Source organism: Mastomys coucha, unplaced genomic scaffold (assembly GCF_008632895.1).
Source record: "Mastomys coucha isolate ucsf_1 unplaced genomic scaffold, UCSF_Mcou_1 pScaffold20, whole genome shotgun sequence".
NCBI lineage: Eukaryota > Metazoa > Chordata > Mammalia > Rodentia > Muridae > Mastomys > Mastomys coucha.
The window spans coordinates 43,472,882-43,493,685 of NW_022196903.1; the positions used below are offsets into that span (position 1 = coordinate 43,472,882).

At 46.3% G+C, this 20,804-nt stretch overlaps 1 protein-coding gene across 1 annotated transcript; it reads left to right on the forward strand.

Annotated features, from left to right (window-relative positions):
* The first annotated feature begins 2,946 nt into the window (after nt 1–2,946).
* LOC116099850 lies at nt 2,947–19,987 on the forward strand. Its single transcript, XM_031384011.1, has 6 exons — nt 2,947–3,463; nt 5,404–5,495; nt 6,563–7,439; nt 9,956–10,313; nt 14,755–14,803; nt 16,270–19,987. Exons 2-6 carry the CDS (start codon nt 5,414–5,416, stop codon nt 17,136–17,138), a joined length of 2,235 nt encoding a protein of 744 aa, XP_031239871.1. The 5' UTR covers nt 2,947–3,463; nt 5,404–5,413; the 3' UTR covers nt 17,139–19,987.
* Nucleotides 19,988–20,804: the final 817 nt, after the last annotated feature.

Consider the following 20,804-nt stretch of genomic DNA (forward strand, 5'->3'; position numbering starts at 1 on the left):
GCACACCTTAAGGAGCTAGAACAAAAAGAAGCAAATTCACCCAAGAGGAGTCGAAGGCAGGAAATAAAGAAGGAGGGGGCTGTCTGTGGAGTGTGAGGAAGACACACTGGAGCAGGACATGGCACTACACAGTCCATGATCTGATCCAAGGAAGCGGCCACTGCCTTCATATCCTGACACTTGACCATCCAGAAAAAGACAGTGACTTACATCTGACACCACAAATGGGAAACTCACAGGAGACACATCTCTGTGCTGTGTGTGATGACAGCACCCGCCTCTCAGTAATGTCACTCTGGTCTCACAACTGCCTTGAGGAGAGCTTGACTTTGCCCCTGTCTCCTCTATGAAACTTGAACAGCCAGCCACATGCTGTCCCCATGTGTTCATAGGAAACCATTTTACTTCCCAGTGTGAAAAAAGGGGATTCTCGGGATTCAAAACAAATACAGTGAACATGAGCTTGGGATGGTGTCTTTTCAGAAAGAAGCAGGGAGATGACTATGTTCATTCTGCATCATCCTCCTGATCACAGGATAGAGAAACACCTGCATGGAGTGTGCAGCCACCAGGCTTCTGTGGAGCTTCAACTCAAAGAATGATGTGGGGAAATTTTGATTTTAAGCAATTTACAGCAAATGATCTAGTTATGAGAGTTTGGGTGTTTGTATGCAGTGTTAAGTATCCTCTTAAATCATAATCATTCCAAAGAGTCTAAAACTTCTGACAAAGGCTAGCAGGAAAACTAAGCTTGCAAGGGGCAACTGTAAAGCCTGCCAGGACCACACTTCTTCTCTATAGCTTGGGATTATAAAAAATATTAAATCCAACTGGACAGTGGTGGCACACGCCTTTAATCTCAGCACTTGGGAGGCAGAGGCAGGTATATTTCTGAGTTTGAGGCCAGCCTGGTCTACAGAGTGAGTTCCAGGATAGCCAGGAGTATACAGATAAACCCTGTGGCAAAAAGCCAATGTGTATGTGTATATATATATATATATATATGTATATATATATATATATATATATTCCGTTTGTACTTTCTACTTTACACATCTTTATCTGTGCCCCTTCCCTCACCAAACATAGAATTCTGTATCATCTTGCTAAAAAGTATGCCTTAGCCAAGCCTGGTGATTCAGACCTGTAATACCAGTTATCTGAGCAGGCTAAGGTAGGAAGATGGCAAGTTCAAGGCATGCCTCAGCTACAGAGCAAAATTCAAGGTTAGCTTAGACAACTTAGTGAGACACTGTTTTAAAATGAGAGGCAAAAAGAGGGCCAGAGATACAGCCTGATGCCACAGGGCATCCATGTGCTAGGCACAGGGTTCCATCCCCAGCACTGAAAAACAAAACGGAGAAGAAAATAAATGCCATGACTGCCTCTCAGATGGTAGCTACAAGCCACATGAATGCAATCTTCAATCATATGAACATAAATGTACCTCTTAGCCTCCCCATCACTCCAACCACACTGCAAAAGTTCATAGCCCTGGGAGTGAACACATCATCACAGAATCTTTGATTAAGTGGAAGTGCTTCACAAACAAAGGCTGTGCAAGAAAAAACAAACAGTTGTCAATGATTTCTTAATATGTCTGTGGTCTGAAACATTTCCCACAATTGCTTCAAACTGCAACAATAAATGAGTTGTTGTGGATTCAGACGTTTACAGTAAGTCCTGCTTGTTCATTTTACCCAGGGTCTGTTCCTTCTTCCTCCCTTTGGTCCTCTATCTGGTGACGTTTATAGTCACATGTGTGATGGTGAGTAGGACACCAGGAAGATGTTCCTTCTAAGGTTGTTGCAAGGGCAAGAGTGCAGAGGGTAGGGCCAAGAAGAAGCTTTCTTGAGGAGGTTCCTACCCTCTCTAGCGAGGATTGAACCTAGGGATTCCCACATGTTGTGTCCTCAGACTCACTTTCAGTTAATTTGAGACAAAGCCTTATTAAGTTGTCCAGGCTGGTCTTAAACTTATGATCCTCTGACCCCAGTCTCCCTAGAGTTGAACATGCCTGTGCTTTGGGGGAACAGCTTTAAAACCATATTGACACATCTCTTCAAATGCCTCAAACAATAAAGCAAGAGAAATTCTATCAGCATGCCCAACATGCAGGAGCAGCACAGTGTCTCCCTCCAGCTGACCAGGAGTGCAGCCAACTGGCAGTACCCATTGTCTGGCTATCACCCCTGCCCAGAGGTTGGCATCTGCTGAAGAGAGATGCCTCTAGGTTAAGTGTTTTCTCCGGTGGAAGTTTACATTCAATAACCAGCTGATAGAATTGTGAAATCCAGTCTCCTCACCTTCTATCTCAAGGTCTATGTAAACTGTAGAGTTCCCTGTGGAGTCAACATCTGTTGTGACTGACTCAGTCTAACTTGTCTTTACCCAATCCTGTGTTCTTTCCTTCCTCTCTCAGGTGTAAATCCCAAAACAACTCCCTCATAGCTCCTTTCAGCACCATTATATCTCCACCTCATAGTTCACAGACCTTGGACCACAACCTTTTTATACACACACACACACACACACACGTACAAGAATACATGCATAAATAGACATACACAGAAACATAGTTTACAATATGAGTAGAAAAGAGAAAAATCATGCAATTACTTCAACCATTAAGACATCTTTAAAATAACTCACATCTCCAACCAAAGCCTTTATTTAGTAAAACAGGAATGAACAAAATATACATTCACTAATTTAAAGATTAATTACTAATAACCAATATCAATCTTATTGATATTAGATATTCTATTCTTTTTAAAGTTTTCTTTTTTGTTTCTTTGGTATCAGATAGACCCCAGGACCTTGTATATTCTAGGCAAATGATTGTAGGCAAATGCTCTATCAATAAGTTAAACCCCTAGCCTTTGGTTGTTGGTTTTGTTTTGAGATGGGGTCTTAAGAAGATTAAGTAGCCTAGAAAGGGCTTAAAATTGTCATCCTCCAGTCTCAATTGGAGACTATTTTGTAGTAAGAGAAATCCTTAAAGAGAAAAACAAAAACAAAAATAATAAAAACAACAACAAACAAAACAACACAACAACAATACCACACACACACACACACACACACACACACACACACACACACACACACACACACAGAAAATTAGCTGTAGCCAATCTAGAATAGAGTCAGCCACGGAGGGCTCTGTCCACTTGCTTGATTCTACGAACCCTTCTGGACCCAGACAACCTTTAGTCACAGAGAAGATCGAGTGTGTGATTCCTTAAAGGAGCCCTAAGACCACAACTGCATGGAAAATGTGTCTGTCTCTTTAAGCATCATCATCTGGCCTTTCTCTCAGTTTCCTGATCTCTAAGACCCAGGCAGCCTAGCAACTTCCTCTATGCTCAGCCCTGGGACTGAGAGATTTCGGCACTCACAAGTGAAGGGAAGGCAAGACTGGGGCTTCTCTGGGCCACTTCAGAGACTGTCAGCAAGAAAGGTGAGCCTGAGGGCTGTGTGTTGGGGTGGAGAGGAGACTGGGCTGTGAGACCCAAGTGTCTGCTGCTTCCACAAGGTGAGCCTGAGGGCTGTGTGTTGGGGTGGAGAGGAGACTGGGCTGTGAGACCAAAGTGTCTGCTGCTTCCACACCTGTATCGTACAAAGCCCTGTGCACCATACTGTGCACGCGGAGCAGACAAGGGAAGGCTGCCTGGTGCTTTAGGATGGTCTGGGTTTCAACTTGACGAGTTTGGAGGAAGTCTTAGGAGTGTATACATCCCTGAGGAACAAAACTTATCTCTTCCCCCACATTTTTTCTTACAATAAGGGAAATGTATAGTAGATCTCCTTCTGGGAGCAGAGCACAGTTTAGAAGACAGCATTAGTCAGGATGCACATTCAGCAAAAGCAAAAGATAACTTCTGTGTCCCTGTAAACCATGCTTTCAAGGCCACGTCTGTCCCTCAGAGGTCTCTTCTCCTCACCGCCTGTAGGAGGGGCTCTAGCAGGCTTGAGAGGAGTGGAATTAGTCCTCCCTTGTCAGGCTACCCTGGAGTGTGTCCCTCCAACCACAGGGGCACCTCTGTTTCTTCATGTCTACAAGGAAGGGTTTAAGAAACAGTGATCTTCAAATTCTGGATGCGAATTGAATTTGTGAGAAAGATCCCATTTGTTGTATCAGAATCACTGAGGATGGATCCGAGAAATGTGATGTTGAGGGGAACACCTAAATATTTCTAAAAACAACAGCAACAGCAACAACAACAACAACAAAACTCATCAAGCTTATAGGCAAGGAACTGGACTAATCTTGGGCTCTCTCAAGCATGTAGAATTGCACTTGCTTTATGTTCCCAGATAAAAACATTTATCACCCGAGATTTCACTCGGTGTTTACTTTTCTCTTAGAAACTATTGAAAGGAAGCTGCTCAGCCTCCACTCTGAACTCTGGGAAGCTCGGGTGTCCTGGCCTGGATTTCCCATGGACGCCCTGTACATGCTTCCTCATTTTCCTCCAGGACAAGCTCCATGAGCTCCTGCAGAAGCTTTGCTCATTGCTTTCGGTCTTATGGCTGTTTCTTTGTTTCTGATCTGTGTCATTTCTGAGAGTTTGGTGGTTTCTGCACACACAACAGTGACATGGAGTAGCACAGTGAGTTCTACTAGAGGCTTTAGTTGATGGAAGGGGTACTAGCCCAACTTGTTTGCAAAGCCCTTCTGTGGGAGATAAGCTACTGAGTTAACATGCCCCTTCTCTGTGTGTTGTGCCCACAGGAGGGACGAAGGGAGGGAACATATCCCTCTCAGTAGAGACAAAGAGATACACTCTGAAATGATGGACAAATGCAGATAAGAACTCAGACAGGAACGCAGAACCAAAGCTATCGCTAGAGAAAGGCCAGAGAGGGCTGGAGAGGCTGAGTCTGATTTCTGGGCGGCCACTGGCTGAGACCTGTTAGCTGAACAAGAGGCAGGAGGAGCAGACTGAGGGGACCCTGCTTTGGGCTTAGGGACTCCTGGGATCAGGCTTACATGACCAGAAAGTGCTTGGCAGCATCAAATAATGTTACAAGCAGAACATAGGTGGTAGAAGGGAGGTGCTTGAAGAAAAGGATTTGGAGACTCATAAGACAACTTTGTGGAGTTGGTTCTCTCCATTCACCTTTACTGAGGTCAGGAGAGCAAGCTTAGGTTGTCAGACAAGCACTGCAACCATCTTTCTGGTCCCCCGAGATGTTATTCTTCAAAATCCAGTTGCTACCTCTAAGAAGAGAGAGTATAATTTATTGTGGACAAAAGGTGCCTCCCACTTGGCTGAAAGCTGAAGCACACACCTTAATGTCTGGCTCCTTGCAGACAAAAGCCTTGCTTTGTGACTCCAGAGTCCCCTGTTCTTCAGACTTTGCCTGACTCTGTGGTTGGGTTTTGCTCATTTGCAGGAATGAGCACATGAATGAGAAAACCAAAACTGAGAGCCTTCTAAGAAGCATGGGGGGAAGGAAGATGGCAAGAGATGAGGAAGGAGCCTATGGTAAGAGCCCTTCTGGGAAATGCTTCCTGGCTTGTGTGTGAGGTCAGGGTAAGAAAGGGCTGGAGTATCCTCAGGTCTGGAAGCCACTGGGATGAAACAGCAGGACTTAGGTCCTGCATTTGGCTGTGTCTCTGACCCTGTCCTCCTGGGAGCTCAGAGTTTTGACAAGCCTGTCACTGATTCCCGTAGCATAAAGGGAGGACACTAAACCTACTCTGGTTTCAAGAAAAATGACAGAGGATGGAAAATCCAGTCCTAGAGTGGCCTTCACTCACCAGGTCCCCAGTGTTGGGAGGATGGGGGACTAACTGGATATCAGTATTTGGAGTCAGGGAGACGACTGGGTGGGTAGAGGCACAAGCTGCCAAACCTGATTTCAACTCCTGAGCCCACATGATGGAGGGAGTGAACAAATGCATGAAAGTTACCTTTAGCCTCCTGAAAATTACCTTTAGCCTCCAAAGGATATGGTTGTATGCCCCCTAAGTAAATAAAATGTAAGAAACTATTAACCATGAGGAGGGGTATTCTCCTTAGGGAGCTGGCTTAAGACAGGAGAGATGAAAGAGGGAAGAAGGTGAACTCTCTTCTCTAACTCTCCAACAACCCCTGAGAAAGCCCTATGTTATTTTCACCTTTGAGCTATGTCCTAGAAGGAGCACTTCCTGCATTTACACAAGGTGTGCTGCAGCTAACCCCATTGTCTAGGATTGAGGGACTCCCCTGTGCTTGATGGTCCGCAGCTCGTGGGGAACATTGGTGTCTCAATTCAGCATCAGGTCCGCATGTGTTCAGGACCAGACAGCCTGGTAAAACCAGGAATTATAAAGGAACATTTTGTAAAACGTCAGCGGGAGCATCTGCAGGTGCACAGAGAATCCAAGTGCTGAAAGGAGAGATGGGGGAGGAGCCTGAGCTCAGAGAGCCCAAAGCAGATGGGAGCATCAGGCTTCCAAGGAGAGCAGGCTTTGTGGGTCCTTCCCTTGTATGCTAAAGGCTTGAATATATGCAGTGTCCCAGAGGGAAGACTATGTCTCTGACTCAATGCTGCCACATCTGATCCTCAGGCTCAGAGGACTCCAGGGCCCCGCAGGAGCCCCAGCTGAGGCTCATCCTGGTGGGCAGGACTGGGGCCGGCAAGAGTGCCACCGGCAACAGCATCCTGGGCCAGAAGTGCTTCCTGTCCAGGCTGGGAGCGGTTCCTGTCACCAGAAGTTGCACCTTGGCCAGCAGAAGGTGGGCCGGTTGGCAGGTGGAGGTGGTGGACACCCCGGACATCTTCAGCTCCGAGACCCCGCGGACCGACGACGGGTGCGTGGAGGCAGCCCGTTGCTTCGTGCTGTCGGCTCCCGGGCCGCACGCGCTGCTGCTGGTCACCCAGCTGGGTCGCTTCACAAAGCAGGACAGCCAGGCGCTGGCCGCGGTGAAAAGGCTGTTCGGGAAGCAGGTGGTGGCGCGCACTGTCGTGGTGTTCACGCGAAAGGAGGACCTGGCTGAAGACTCCCTGGAGGATTACGTGAGCTGCACGGACAACCGTGCGCTGCGGGACCTGGTTGCCGAGTGCGGGGGCCGCGTGTGCGCCCTCAACAACCGCGCCACAGGCAGCCAGCTCGAGGCTCAGGCTGAGCAGCTGCTGGGCATGGTCGCGGGCTTGGTGAAGGAGCACGGGGGCGCGCACTACTCCAATGAGGTGTACGAGCTGGTGAAGGACGCTCGGTGCGCTGACCCCCAGGACCAAGTCGCCAAGGTGGCAGAGATAGTGGCTGAGCGCATGCAGAGGCGCACCGGGTTGCTAGCTGGGCTGTGGAGATGGCAGAAACCCTACTGGAAGGGCTGGAGACTGGGTATGACTGTTTTCCTGGGTGTGACCTTCTTGATCTACCTGCTGCTCTACAGAAAGGCCTTTGGGGACCAGAATAACAGACAAAGCTGGTCTGAGAAGATGTTCTGAGTAGGAACGAGATCTTTTTAAAACAGAATACTTAGAATTCTGCTCCTAGCTTTAGAGATTCATAGTGCGGGAACGTGGCCTCAACTTTGCTAAGGCTCTGTTGTGTTGAGTCTTAGTTTTAACTATATGCATTCAGAGTTCTAAAAATAACAAAACACTTCCTTTAGACATTTCATCATCCCTGTGGGCCATCCTTCCCTTCAAGTAGTGAAATACACCCGGTAGCTTGTAAATGGGGGCAAAACTGACAACTCAAACAGAACACGCGTTTTCTTTTCTTTTTTTTTTTTTTAAAAAAGTTCTTATTTATTCTTTGAGGATTTCATATATTTTGATCATATTCCCTCATTTTCCCCGAGTCCTCCCCAATCCTCTCCACCTCCTTACTCACATGATGCCGCCCTGGAGTATGGATACACCCAGTGTCACTTCATTGAAGAAAATTGATTTTTCCTTCTCCTAGGAGTTATGGTTTGTGAATAGCTCCTGGCTGGAGTGGGACTTTGTGCCCACAGCCTTTGTGGGGATTTGCGTCAGGCTTGCACCTGCTCAGATGTTGTGTGCGCGGTCACATCCACTAAAGCTCACGTGTGCACCTGCCCTGTTGTTTCTGGAAAACAGGTTCCTGGAAGTCATCCACCATCTTTGGCTCTTACAGTCCTTTTGCCCTCTTTTCCACAGAGGTGAGATACGCCAGCCAGGGATTTCCATCCAGTGTTCAAACCGAAGCACAGGGTCTGAAAAGTGTCTTCAATAGTCAACATTAATGAGAGAAGAGTCACTGCCTACCTTCAAAAGAACACTTGCCATGACTTGGGGGTGGGGGTGGGGATTCGCTTGTTTCTCTGTAAAACAATATTAAAGGTTCTTTTTAAAAAGAATTATTTCAAGATGGACTTGATGGCACGTGTCTTCTAGGAGGCATAGGCAGGAGGACCAGGTGTTCCCCTCCCAGGACCCTTGGTTCAATTCTTAGTATTGGGTGGTGGTGGTGTTCGTAGGAGGATGTGAACTCTGGTCTCTGGCAGGTTTCTCAGAGACTCTGAGCTTTTCTGAAGAGTTAAGAGCCAAAGGTTGAATAAAAATCACAGTGGAAAAAAAATCTCTGCAATGGGACAGAACCACCCCTTGGAATTCTCTTTTCCTTTCTTTCTTATGATGATGAATGATGATGATGATGATGATGATGATAATGATGATGATGATGATGATGATGGTGGTGGTGGTGGTGGTGGTGGTGGTGGTGGTAGTGGTGGTGTTACCAAAACCCTAGAGCCTTTTGTTCTTCTTCTTTGCCTTTGAGATGTATATATTTTTTTAAACCTTTTTTTTTTCTTCTTGAGTTGAAGAGTGGGAGAATCTTGTGCTCTGAGCAGCCTCTCTTTGAAATGCAAACATCAGGGAAGGTCAGACCCCACCTAGCTCCCTGGGAATGTGGGGATCTAACTGTAGTTGAAGCCTGACTGCAGGGCTCTCTCCCTGTTGCAGATTTTCCTCTTGCCCTAAGGATATAAAAAGCTACTAACAGACTACAGTTCACTAATAAAGGATGCTGCCACATCTTCTTGAGGAAAAGCTAAGGTTTTTTATTAGACTGACACACAGTGGCCTAGGCTGGCTTCTAACTCAAGGTAATCCTCCTGCTTCAGCCTCATGACAAACTTGGATAAGAATAAGCCACCATGAGCTGGAGAGATGGCTCAGAGGTTAAGAGCACTGACTGTTCTTCCTAAGCTCCTGAGTTCAAAGCCCAGTAACCACATGGTGGCTCACTACCATCCCTAATGAGATCTGATGCCCTCTTCTGGTGTGTCTGAAGACAGCTACAATGTACTTACATATAATAAATAAGTAAATCTTAAAAAAAAAAAAAAGCCACCATGCTCAGCTTCAGTTATGGCTTCTCTTGAAAATACATACAGAGGGCTGTATCTACCTGGCTTTAACTCTCGGTCTCTCCTTCCGTCTCTCCTCCTTCCTCCCATTTTCCCCACTTTCTGTGTAGTCTTTTAGTATGTCACCTCCTTACAGCCCTTAAGAGCCTAGTGTTCACAACCAGGAGCCAAGTATACTTCCCTGACAACAGAAAGCATCGTAGGAGAATTCTCTGAGACAAGAACGGCCCTACATAAGCCTGCACTGTGTTTTATGTTCAAGGCTTAAACTTAACAGGCACAAAGGTAAATAAATACTTCACCCTGCTTCCAGCCCATCTGGACATTCCATAGGTGAGAAACTGCACAATGACCACTTATGGCTCTGTCAAATAGCAAACAAGGAGTAGCCAGCACCGGGTCTCCTGTCCAAGCTTAGCTGTCCTTTGAGAGGGGGGCGGTCCAGGTTCTCTGGGACCAGCGATGCTTTTCTGTACCTCTTTAGTAGTTCAGAAGGTAGAGTCTGTGACAAGGGGGCCCAGGGGCTTGGGGAAGTACAGATGTTCAGCTTGGGTGCTGATGGGAAACCTAGGGGGCGGGGCTCAGCACTTTCCAGCCACAAGAGGGCTTTCTTGAAAAGGGAGGCTGTCTTCCACTTGTCTGCATCAGGCTCCCAGGACTGTGCATTCAAACACCCCCACAGGGGAAATGAGTCGTGCAGGGCGGCTTTCCACAGGATGTGGCCATTTACTAAAGCAGTTTCACCGTGTTCTGGCGGATACTCAAGGCCTTTTCAGGGTAGAGTGTGTGCTGTCACCGTGGGTTTTCTTCTTTTCCTGCCTTCGGACTCTGGATTCGTGGCTCTACAAGTGGCTGTTCTGTGAGAGCCTCGCTCAGCAGGCAGAGGCCCACTGCCTGCCTGTAAGGGTCGGCTTGGGTAAGGAGGAACCCCACCACAGCCACTTGGGAGATGGGGAGCTGCTGTACACTCGGGTGAGCTTGGTGTGTTGGGTTTTCTGGACAGTGAAAGAGCAGTGAATTGAGTGTCAGCGACAGCATATGGTGGGACAGAGCCCTGAAATTTCCATGCCATCATTCCTAGGCCCTAGGCTTTCCATCTCCCCACCTGTGCCTTTCTGAAACCCTCAGGTAAAAAAGATGAAGGAATGCTTTTTCCCCTTTGACAGAGGAGTAACTAAAGTCCCAGAGTCCATAGGCTTTCCCAAGCTCCCCCAGCAGGTGGAACATGTTTCTTCATTTTACCCCAGCCTCCCCAGAGCCTGTCCTACATAGGTCAGACAGGCCTCACCTGAAGGAGGGGAGGATGGGTTAAGGCTCTACAGGCCAGAGTGAAACCTCTATGTTCCCTCCTATATGATCTAGCCCATCCCTGGAAGACTGGTTCTGAAAACTACCCCATTCTTCATGGCTGGGCATATCCCACACCTTCTTTTAACAAATCCCCAGCCTTGTGTGGTATGTCAACAGCCTTGTGTTTAAGACACATATGAACACCCCACCTTGTCAGTTGAACTTTACAGGAGAGGGTATGATGGCACCGCCACTGTCAAGGTACCAAGAATCGGGTGTGTATGCCTGGGGAATTTAACAAAAGACACAGACTGGGGTCACTCATCAAGGAAGAATGCCAATCTTTATTCCTCTCTGCTCAATTTATGCTGAGCTTCATGAGGGGATGAAAAAAATACAAGAAGGAAACCCCCAACTGGGGCTGACTCATCACCACCTGCAAATGGGCCGAATTGCAAAAGGCAGGATGTTTTTTCTTGAGAAAATAACATCCTATCTTGAAGCAAACAGGTTCTGCAAAGAGATATCCAGGCAGGGGGTCTGTATCCAACAAGGGTACTGTTTCCAGGGCTCTTGACCACTAACTTGCCCTGTGTACCTGGGTATAAAGGAACAGGGGAGGGGCAGATGGGTGGAGCAGATGCCAGTGAAAATGTTTTGTTTTTAGTTGTGTGAGGGAGTGCACTGGTGCCACTGGACCCTTGTGGAGATGGGAGGACAGCTTTCTGAAGTCATTTCTACCCTTCTGCTTGGTGGAAATGGCTTCTTTCTAGTTTCTGCCACACGCTGGGCTAGCTGGCCCAACAGCCTCTGGCTGATTTTTCTATCTCCACGTCTGTCTCACTGTGTATAATGCTGGGATTACAGAAGCAGACCAGCATATCCAGCTTTTCATGCGGGTTCTGGTGCTCAGAGTCAAGTCATCAAGCTTGCGCACATCAGGCTGTTTGGACTGAGAGTCATTGTTACCAGGCTGCTACTTAACAAGGAAGACAAGAAAGGCTATGTCTCTCAACTTCCTGACTGAGCTGTGTCCTCGTTGCTTGGTAGAAGAAATCCTAGTGATAGGTTGGTTTGGCTGTTTTCAGATGAGAATGAGTATTTATTTGGGATCGTGCTCCTGCATCTTCCTTAAGTGATGCCTTCCTGCCACTCCTTGTCAGTCAACTGCCGAGGCTGCCGGCCACACATTGCCTTCTTATCTCCTGTAACCACTGTACCCACCCATGGGAAAGCTAGCAGAACCTTCCCTTTGTAGAAATCTACCTCCATTCTCAGTCTGCCCACAGTTGTGTGCTCTGTAAGCAGACAGCCACATCTCTTCATGTCCACCACACCCTCCCTTTCCCTCTGTTTCTAGGCTGTTGACTGACTTCTCCTGTTTCATCTGTGACTCATTTTAATGCCTCTATCTCATGCCCCTGCCTTACCTCTGGGCATCTGGATATCTATTCATATCTGCCAGCTAATATGTTCCTCAGTGGAGCATCTGTCCCCTGTAGTCTGTCTGATTTCTCAGAAACTTCCCTGCTAATGCTGCTGAGTTTGGTTATGACAGCCACACTGCACACATTCAATTGACACTGTGATCCAAGTCAGGTTCAAATTCAAATCCTTCAGAACAGAACAGATGCCCCCCTGTAATCTTATCTTTGAGTAATTCTTTTTTGGGGTAGGGTATTTTTGATTGTAAACACATGAAACTAGACATAGAAGTACAGTCCTCAGTGTTGGTTTGGGGAGAAAATTCCGAACAGTTAGTATCCGCTTTGTGTTCAAAGTATGGGATCAGTAGCATCATTTGTGGGGTCCCAGGAAGGAAGGATTGTAGATTTATTGCAGATGATCTCCCCCAACTCCCTACTGACTATTAAATCTAAAAGAAGACACTGATGATAGAAGCCATCTGGGGAGGTTTAGCTATAAGGTAAACATGTGACTCTGGGGAGGGAGGTCATGTAACTTTAATAGAAATTCTAGGGGCCTGTCAGTAACAATACAGGGAATACAGGAGAAAGATGGTCACACAAGAAGCCTGGAGACAATGTCTGCACTGAGGATGGCCATAGTGGGAATTCAGCTTCATCCCAGCTGACACTGTACCCTTCACCTTCAAATCTCAGAAAATCAGTTGAAATGATGCTCTATGATTTGAAGACTTTTAGTAAAAATCTGGATATATCTTATAGTAGTCAGAACCGTGTGTGAGAAATAGCCATAAGAGAGCTGTTCTTCTGCGGGAGGGGGGAGCAGAGGGACAGAAGAGTGGGAAAGGAAAAGGAAGGGAAGGAGAGGGGAGGGAAGTGAAGGAGAGAAGAGTATGAGGAGGTAGACAGGCAGAGAAGGAGAGGAGAAGGGGAATAGAGGAAGAAAGGGAGATGCCTTAAGATATTCTGACAATGTGAAAATAATCAATAGTTTTCTATGAAGAGGTCCAAAAAAAAAAGTTCATTTCCAGAATAAAATTGTGAAAGACAAAATAACAGAATCATCCTAGGCAGCACACGTGCTATGAATCCATGAGGGTGAGTGAAATAGAGTGTGCCATTATGTGACACGTGCTATGAAGTACTGAGTCCCTGAGGGTGAGTGAAATAGAGTGAAGTACTGAGTCCATGAGGGTGATTGAAATAGTGTGAAGTACTGAGCCCATGAGGGTGACTAAAATAGAGTGCACCATTATGTGACACATGCTATGAAGTACTGAATCCAACAAGCAGTCCTATGTCCATGAGGGTGGTTAAAATAGAGTGTGCCATCATGGAGCAGCTGTGGAGATTTGGGGATTTTTCCTGAGATACTGGGGTGAGCAAGAGCTGACTCACCCCACTTAGGGTGAGTCACATCCATCCAGCTAACTGAAAATCTCTGCTCCAGGTGAACTATTCCGCGGGAGTGCTGAGGGGTACCTGTGAGGACTTTTACAGCATTTGTTGTGAAAAGCAACAATTTCAGAGCAGTTTAGATGTCTGTTAATAAAAAATGAATAACATTGCAAAAATGACATTTATGTAAAGGTTTAACATGAAATTTCTATGCATGTATATGCAAATACAGATAAAATACTCACACCATGTAAAAGCATCAAAATACTGATTGCTGTGAAGGCCAGAATAAGAGAGCAAGACAGAAGATTCAGGAAAAGACAGAATAACATGAAGTACATCTGTGATGTTCTAATTTTTAAATCAGGTCATGCAACTACATCGGAACAGCAAATCATTTATGTTCATTGCAAATGGTGGCTATTTGTTTTTATTCTATGTTTTTTTATGCACATTTTCCCAAATACAAATGTGTTTTAAAACTACAAACGTTTAAAAACTAACTAGCTGACTAACATGAGCCAGGAGTCCACCCAGGAGCGGTTGGTGTCACAGGCTAGCCCTTCCTGTTCCATGCTTTCATTTTATCATATCATAACCAGCAAAACAACATTTCAGCCCTTTGCACAGAATATGTATGCCATGCTCAGCCCAGTTTCTGGCTGAATGTGCTTAAATACAAAGATTGTGGGTATTGGTAAACCAGAATCTCAGAACCAGGCAGGGAAGTTGCTTTGTCTGACCTCCTGACCTCCTGACCTCTCAGGTCAGTCCTTGGAGAAGTTGCCATCCTCCATTCATTCCTCCCAGGGAAAGTATACTGGATTGCTTCTTTGCCTCTGGAACATTTTCTGGACACGCATGGTATTTCAAACAAATCAATGATACTCACTCACAGCACGGCATTTATTTTCTCTAGTTCGGCAAGTTCATCTACATTGGTTCAGTTTTTGTTGTTGTTTGCTATGTATTGTTTTGTTTTGTTCTCGTCTAGTTCTCACTCATACACGAATGCTTCCCACATTTCGTACTTCCAGCTTGAGGAGGTAGTCAGTTCTTCTGTAGTGAACATCTGCTTTCCTGCCAGTAAGGGAAACAATAGCAATAGCACATTGTGTGGGGATGGCCCCAGCCTCACTCCAGCTGTTACTTACAGATGTTTGAAAGTAACCCATGAGTGGGAGAGTTAGCCATGGAACTGGCCACCCAAGGATAGTTACCCTTAGTTACCTGAGTCAAGGTACCTTACCAGTCCCCACATGAACCCGACTTTAGTTCCTTTCCCATTTTTGTTTCAGAAGAGAATGGAAGACCTTCAGAAGAGCACATATGGAACTGTAGTTGAAGGTAAGAAAGCACCAAGGCCCTAAGAGATTGAGAATTGGAGGGAGTAACTGTTCCTTGTCCCACTCCAAAACAGGTGCAGATGCTCAGTTAAGATCTAGAGGGGAAAAGGTGACTGGTATTTGTTCCTCATTTCTCCAGTTCTGTTGTGCCCAAGCTATTAGGTTTTTTTTTTCATGTACACATATGCACACATGCAAACACAGATGCACACACATTCACACATATGGAGAGATACACATTCACACGTGCATATAATCTTACAAATACACATGTGTACACGCACATGTGCACACACATGCATGTGTATACACACACACACACACACACATACTCCACTGTAACACTGTGGAAACCTGTCGTTGACACTCATTCAGAGTTAGAAGGGCCTGGAACTAAATTGGGACAGTTTCTTCATCTCCTCTCAGCTACAAACATTTTGAAAAATCCTTTAAAATGATTATTTCCTACAAAACATCCCCAGAAGACTAAAGGAAACAAGAAAGAAAACCAGCACAGAGTAAAAGGAATAAAATAAGATTTTTGCTTTCTGTGATACTGAAACTTGAACTGAGGGCCTCATGCGTGCTGGATGGGCATTCTGCTACTGAGCTACACCCCAGCTTTCCGCCCACATGAGAGTCTATAATGTACTTAAAATTTGTTTGGATTCACAGGACAGCCCCAGATCCTCATCCCTTCAATGCTGGGGATTTGAGCTCTTGGCTCCCTGAGCCCCTTACCCCCAGCACTCCTTCTGTTATGGGCCCTGGGCCACACTTGGCTAATCAGAATCCCTTTCAGCCATGTCCTCCTTGTCTGCTTCTAAGCATTTCTAGCCATCTTCTCTTCCACCCTTCTCCAGCCACCCACTGTAATGTCAGTTCCCACACTTCCAGCTGACATTAACTGTAGCCCTCCCTCATCTCAAATTCAAGTGTCACTTCGATTCCTAGCATATCCAGCAGGCTCTGAATGTGAGTCACTGAGGCTCTTCCATCTAAAATACCTTCGGGGGTAGGGGGAACATGCTGAGCACATTTACACAGTCTGAAGAATTGTGGGTAAGGAGGTGACTCTGTTCTGTCGGTCCTGGCTTCTGATCCGTCTCTGTCTCCTTCTAAACTCATACTTATTTCATGACCAGTTTTCTGGGGACCTGCCCTGAGCATCTTCCAGGGGACAGCACAAGGACCTTTTCTTCAGAAATGACCTATTTGTCTTGGTTCAGATAGAACAGAGCGCTCCTTCCTATGGCACTTCCACCCCTTGGATGACTTCCAACAGGGACTCTGTGAAAGTCAAGAGCCACCTGAAATTATAGGCAAACAGTTGGGAGCATTAAATTATGCCTATTGTTTTTCTGGGATAAGGGACCATTGCTTTGAAGAGCTATCCACAAGGACCCGTGACCTCAAAGTCAGTCAGAAGAATCACTGTGTGAAACATAAACCTTCTCTTGTCCACAGGACAAGAAGCCACTAGCTGCCTGAGGATCCTCCTGGTGGGCAAATCTGGCTGCGGAAAAAGTGCCACAGGGAACAGCATCCTCCGCCGACCAGCGTTTGAGTCCAGGCTCAGTGGCCAGTCTGTGACCAGGACCAGCCAGGCAGAGATGGGCACATGGGAGGGGAGGAGCATCCTACTGATAGACACGCCCCCCATCTTTGAGTCAAAGGCCCAGAACCAAGACATGGACAAGGACATTGGAGACTGCTACCTGCTGTGTGCCCCAGGACCCCATGTGTTGTTGCTGGTGACCCAGCTGGGACGCTTCACAGCTCAAGATGCCATGGCTGTGAGGATGGTGAAGGAAGTCTTTGGGGTAGGGGTCATGAGGCACATGATTGTCCTCTTCACCCGCAAGGAAGACCTGGCAGATACATCCTTGGAGGAGTTTGTGACCCACAGTGACAATCGCAACCTGTGCAGCCTGATTCGGGAGTGTGGGAGGAGGTACTGTGCCTTCAATAACAGGGCCTCTGGGGAGGAGCAGCAGAGGCAGCTGGCCAAGCTCATGGCCCTGGTGAAGAGGCTAGAACAGGAGTGTGAGGGCTCCTTCCACAGCAATGACCTCTTCACTTATACTCAGGTGTTCCTTAGAGGTGGCTACAGTGAGCACCAGGAACCATACAGGTATTACCTGACCAAGGTGAGGCAGGAGGTGGAGAAGCAGAAGCGGGAGCTAGAGAAGCAGGAGGGCAGCTGGATAGCTAAAATGCTTTGCACCTTCGAGTCCTGCTCAAACTCCTGGACTGCAGTATCTGTTCTTCTTATTGTGCTTGGTTTGACCCTTCTCATCACTTTAATTACCTTGTGTATTAGCAGGTGGAAATGAGCCTTTCCAGGTGATTTCTGCCATCATCCCTGTCCCCCAAAGCCCCCTATCTTGTGTCAGGGAACCTCAGTCTTCAATTAATTTCACCCTCATTTGATACCCATGGATCAGACATGTCAGGAATCTTCTTCTAAATACCATTAGATAAATAAAGGATGAAAGGAAAATGTATTTCTCTCTTTGTTGAAGTTGGGAGGATAGATGATGAAGCAGGTAGTAGACTAGAGGTCTAGGGGCTTGGACTGTGTGGCTGTGGGTTTGTCTCTCCTTGGGCCCTACTTCCTACAGATGTGATGCCAAGAGGAGAAACACACAAAGCTCAGAGCAGAGTCGTATTTTAGTCATAAGTATACCCTGACCTCACAGTACCAATAAAGCGTGAACTCCATCATCACACCACCCCTGAAAAAGATACAGACAGTATGCATGGAGCAGAGGACTCTGAAGGTATAGAAGATACTGAGGCCAGGACATGAGTGAGGACCGAACAAAAGAGACAGGAATGGGGTGGGTCTTACCCCAGAAAAACCAGGGTCAGCAGTCAAGAATCACAGGAACCAGAAAGTCTATGATCAGAGATACAAAGGGCCAGAGGTGTGTAAAATTGTGTGGTGGGCATCATAGGCCCTCAACAACACATGCAGGCAAAAGACGCTATGATCAAGATCCATAAACCTGATGAGCACTGAGTTTTGAATTATATGTAATTTTCATGTGTGAAGCTAGAGCATTGTTTGCCTGAATCCTTCAGCCATAAAAAAAAAAAAAAGACAAAGATGTGTTGGAGGACTGGTGCAGGAATTATGATCATATACTGCTCTTCTAGAAAACTGGAGATTGATTGTATCCCAGCACCCATACCTGGGATCTCATAACAACCTGTAATTCCAGCTCTGGGTGATCCCTTTTGGTCTGCACTGCATTCACACATGCACACCTCCATAAAGACACAAATATATGGCTCAGTGGGCAAAGTACTTGACAAACAAGTGTCTACATAAAATCCAAGCTCAGTGGCATACATCTGTAATTCCAGAACTAGGCGAGAAGGGAGACAGACAGATCTCAGGGACTCTCTGGTCAGCCAGTCTAGTGGAAAAGGTGAAATCCAGGCTTGGTGAGATACAAGTGAAAGAATTTTATGGAAATTGTGAAACAGAGAAAGAAACTGAAGAAAACATCAGAAGATGAAAGGGTTGGTCATATTCAAGAATTAATATCATGAAAATGTCAATATTGTCGAAACCAACCTACAAATTAAATACAATATTTGTTTAAATGTCAGTGTCATTCTTCAAAGAAATAGAAAAAAAGAACCCTAACATTTCTATGGATGCTCCTGGGGAGCACCAAGAGAACCCAGGGGACACAAGAGATCCCAGATAGATAAAGAGTGATCTTGACCAAAGAGCAATGCTGGGGGGATCACCATCATGAGTTGAAATAATATTACAGAGACATAGTAATGATATCAACAAAGACAAAATCAGAGACACAGATAAATTGAATAGAGGCCCAGACACTCATCCACACAGGTGAAGCCATGAGACTTTTGACAGAGATGCAAAAAATATATATTAGAGAAAAGACAGTATGGGCAGGTGATAACTAAGCCTTTGCTAGATCCCTGAGGACAGGCCAGCTGAGTCACTCTACAACTAACAACTGCCTGTTGAATGATATGGAAAGAGCCGTGAAATTGTCCAGGAATAGAGGGACTAAGGAGAGGAGAAAGGGTAGGTAGAGCATGTGGGGAACCATCAAGCCAAAGCTCAGCTGGAGCAGAGAAGATGCAGCAAAGCAAACTCCACCCATAGCTTTGCTTTTGTTCTCTTTGTAAGAAATAAAAGGGAAGGGTTGAAGCTCAGATCTGAGGCACCAGGAGGCCCTGAGCTACTTTACACTTCTGTGAGGAGACTGACATGAAACCAGGTTTAACAACACCTTCGTAGAAAGAACAAAGGTAACACTACCACTGCTTCCTGTACGGCTTCTGTATAGGGGCTGTGTTCCTCGGCTTAGGCTGATGGAATGGGGGCTATTGCCCCTAGGTGCTTACCAACAGTCTCTTGGGCAGGACTACTCATGTGATGCCTTCGGCCAAGCAACAGGTGACACGTCATTCCTCCAAATTGAGAGCCTTAAACTGCTGCCATCTCAGAATCCAGCCTGGGGAGAAAGAGGAGGGGAAGCAAGAGTAGGGACATTGTTTCTCAAGCCTTTTTGTTCAGACGTTATTCCCTCTCCAGTGCTTTCTCTAGTCTGAACCCACACAGCTCCAGGAAAATGACTGTCAGCTTGCTGTTTCCCATCTGCACCCCTTTCCCACTCTGTCCCCTTCAGAGTATTTTATTCTGGGCCACCATCCTCTCAGGACAGCACTGTGTCCTGTACCAGCCCACTAGGAGCCAGTTGTCAGCCTACCCCACCCACCACTCCTATCAGTCCTTTTGTTTATTTTTAAGAAGTCAGTGGATCGATGGATCGATGGTGTGTGTCGGGCATTTCTGGCCCTTGGTTGAACCTTGGAGCTTCCCCATGCCCTTCTATGAGGCCTTCCCCTGGCAGTGCTTCCCTCGTGCAAGGCTGGAAGAAACCAGAAGAGGGCATGTGCAAGCCACACTTGGAAGCACTGTGAGGAGGTCACAGACTTGGGTGTTGGCCTTGTGCAGATTGTCATTTGACAAAAGTGATAATACCATTCTTTCTTTCCCATATCCTTCACCACAGCATCTTGAAAACAAACTGTCTCTGATCGGAAAAATGTGTCATGCTGTTATAAGGAAAAACCACGGTGCAATAGTCATGGGGTCTTTTCCATGAATAAAATCTTTACTGCTTGTAGCTTCTTTCTGTTTGCTTTGACTGATCTTTAAAAATAATGTATGACTTTCTCCAAAACCAACACACAAACAAAAAAGCAAATGCTTTATGTGAACAGAGCAACCTGAGTGGTACCCTAACATCTTTCTCCATCTTTAAAATGAAAGACATTTCTCTCCTGTCCAGCACTGTGAATGTTCACCAAGAAAAAGAAAAGTGATGGGAAAGAAAGAAAATTAAACCTCCGGGGGATGGGGAAATAGGATAGCCGGTCCAGCCACTTGGTGAGCACTGGATTCAGTGAGATGATATTCCAACAGATCTGGTAGAGAGCTGGGAGAGGCAGATCCCTGTCTCATTTAGGTCCCTTTAGGCAATTTAGGTCTCATTGAGTGCAGATCATGGTCAGTGACAGAGAAAGACATCAGATGTTCCTTTGCTCTCCAACATTGAGGAACCCAAGGCTCTGGGGCAGAAGCCTCAGGGTTGTTCTTACCCATTGATGGAGTCCTGACCCTGACTGGATAAAGCAAATGCCAGTCAAACAGCTAGGGTTCCTTCTGGACTCTGGGTAATGTATGAATTTCAAATCGCCCATGAGGCCCATGTTCCATCTTCCTGCCACAATTCTAATTTCCCAGCTCACAGAACCACTAATGCCCAGTCCCAAGGACTGGTTCCCTTCTGCTCCTCTCTGGCTTCCAGACACTTAACACAACCTGGCTGAACAGCCATAGGAAATTCCTGGAGAAGTTCGTCTGCTCCTTTCTCCCTTGTCAATTCCTGTCAGGAAACGGGATGTCTAAGTGTCCTTCTCTCCTGAATCCTGAGTCGGGTATTAGG

What these genes read in the sequence shown, in the direction of transcription:
- LOC116099850 (XM_031384011.1), top strand. Translation starts at nt 5,414, where the DNA reads ATGAATGAGAAAACCAAAACTGAGAGCCTTCTAAGAAGCATGGGGGGA. An exon ending in CAAAGCTGGTCTGAGAAGAT is followed by an intron (nt 7,440 to 9,955) that starts GTTCTGAGTAGG and finishes AGGGCTTTCTTG; the next exon opens with AAAAGGGAGGCTGTCTTCCA. An exon ending in ATATGGAACTGTAGTTGAAG is followed by an intron (nt 14,804 to 16,269) that starts GTAAGAAAGCAC and finishes TCTTGTCCACAG; the next exon opens with GACAAGAAGCCACTAGCTGC.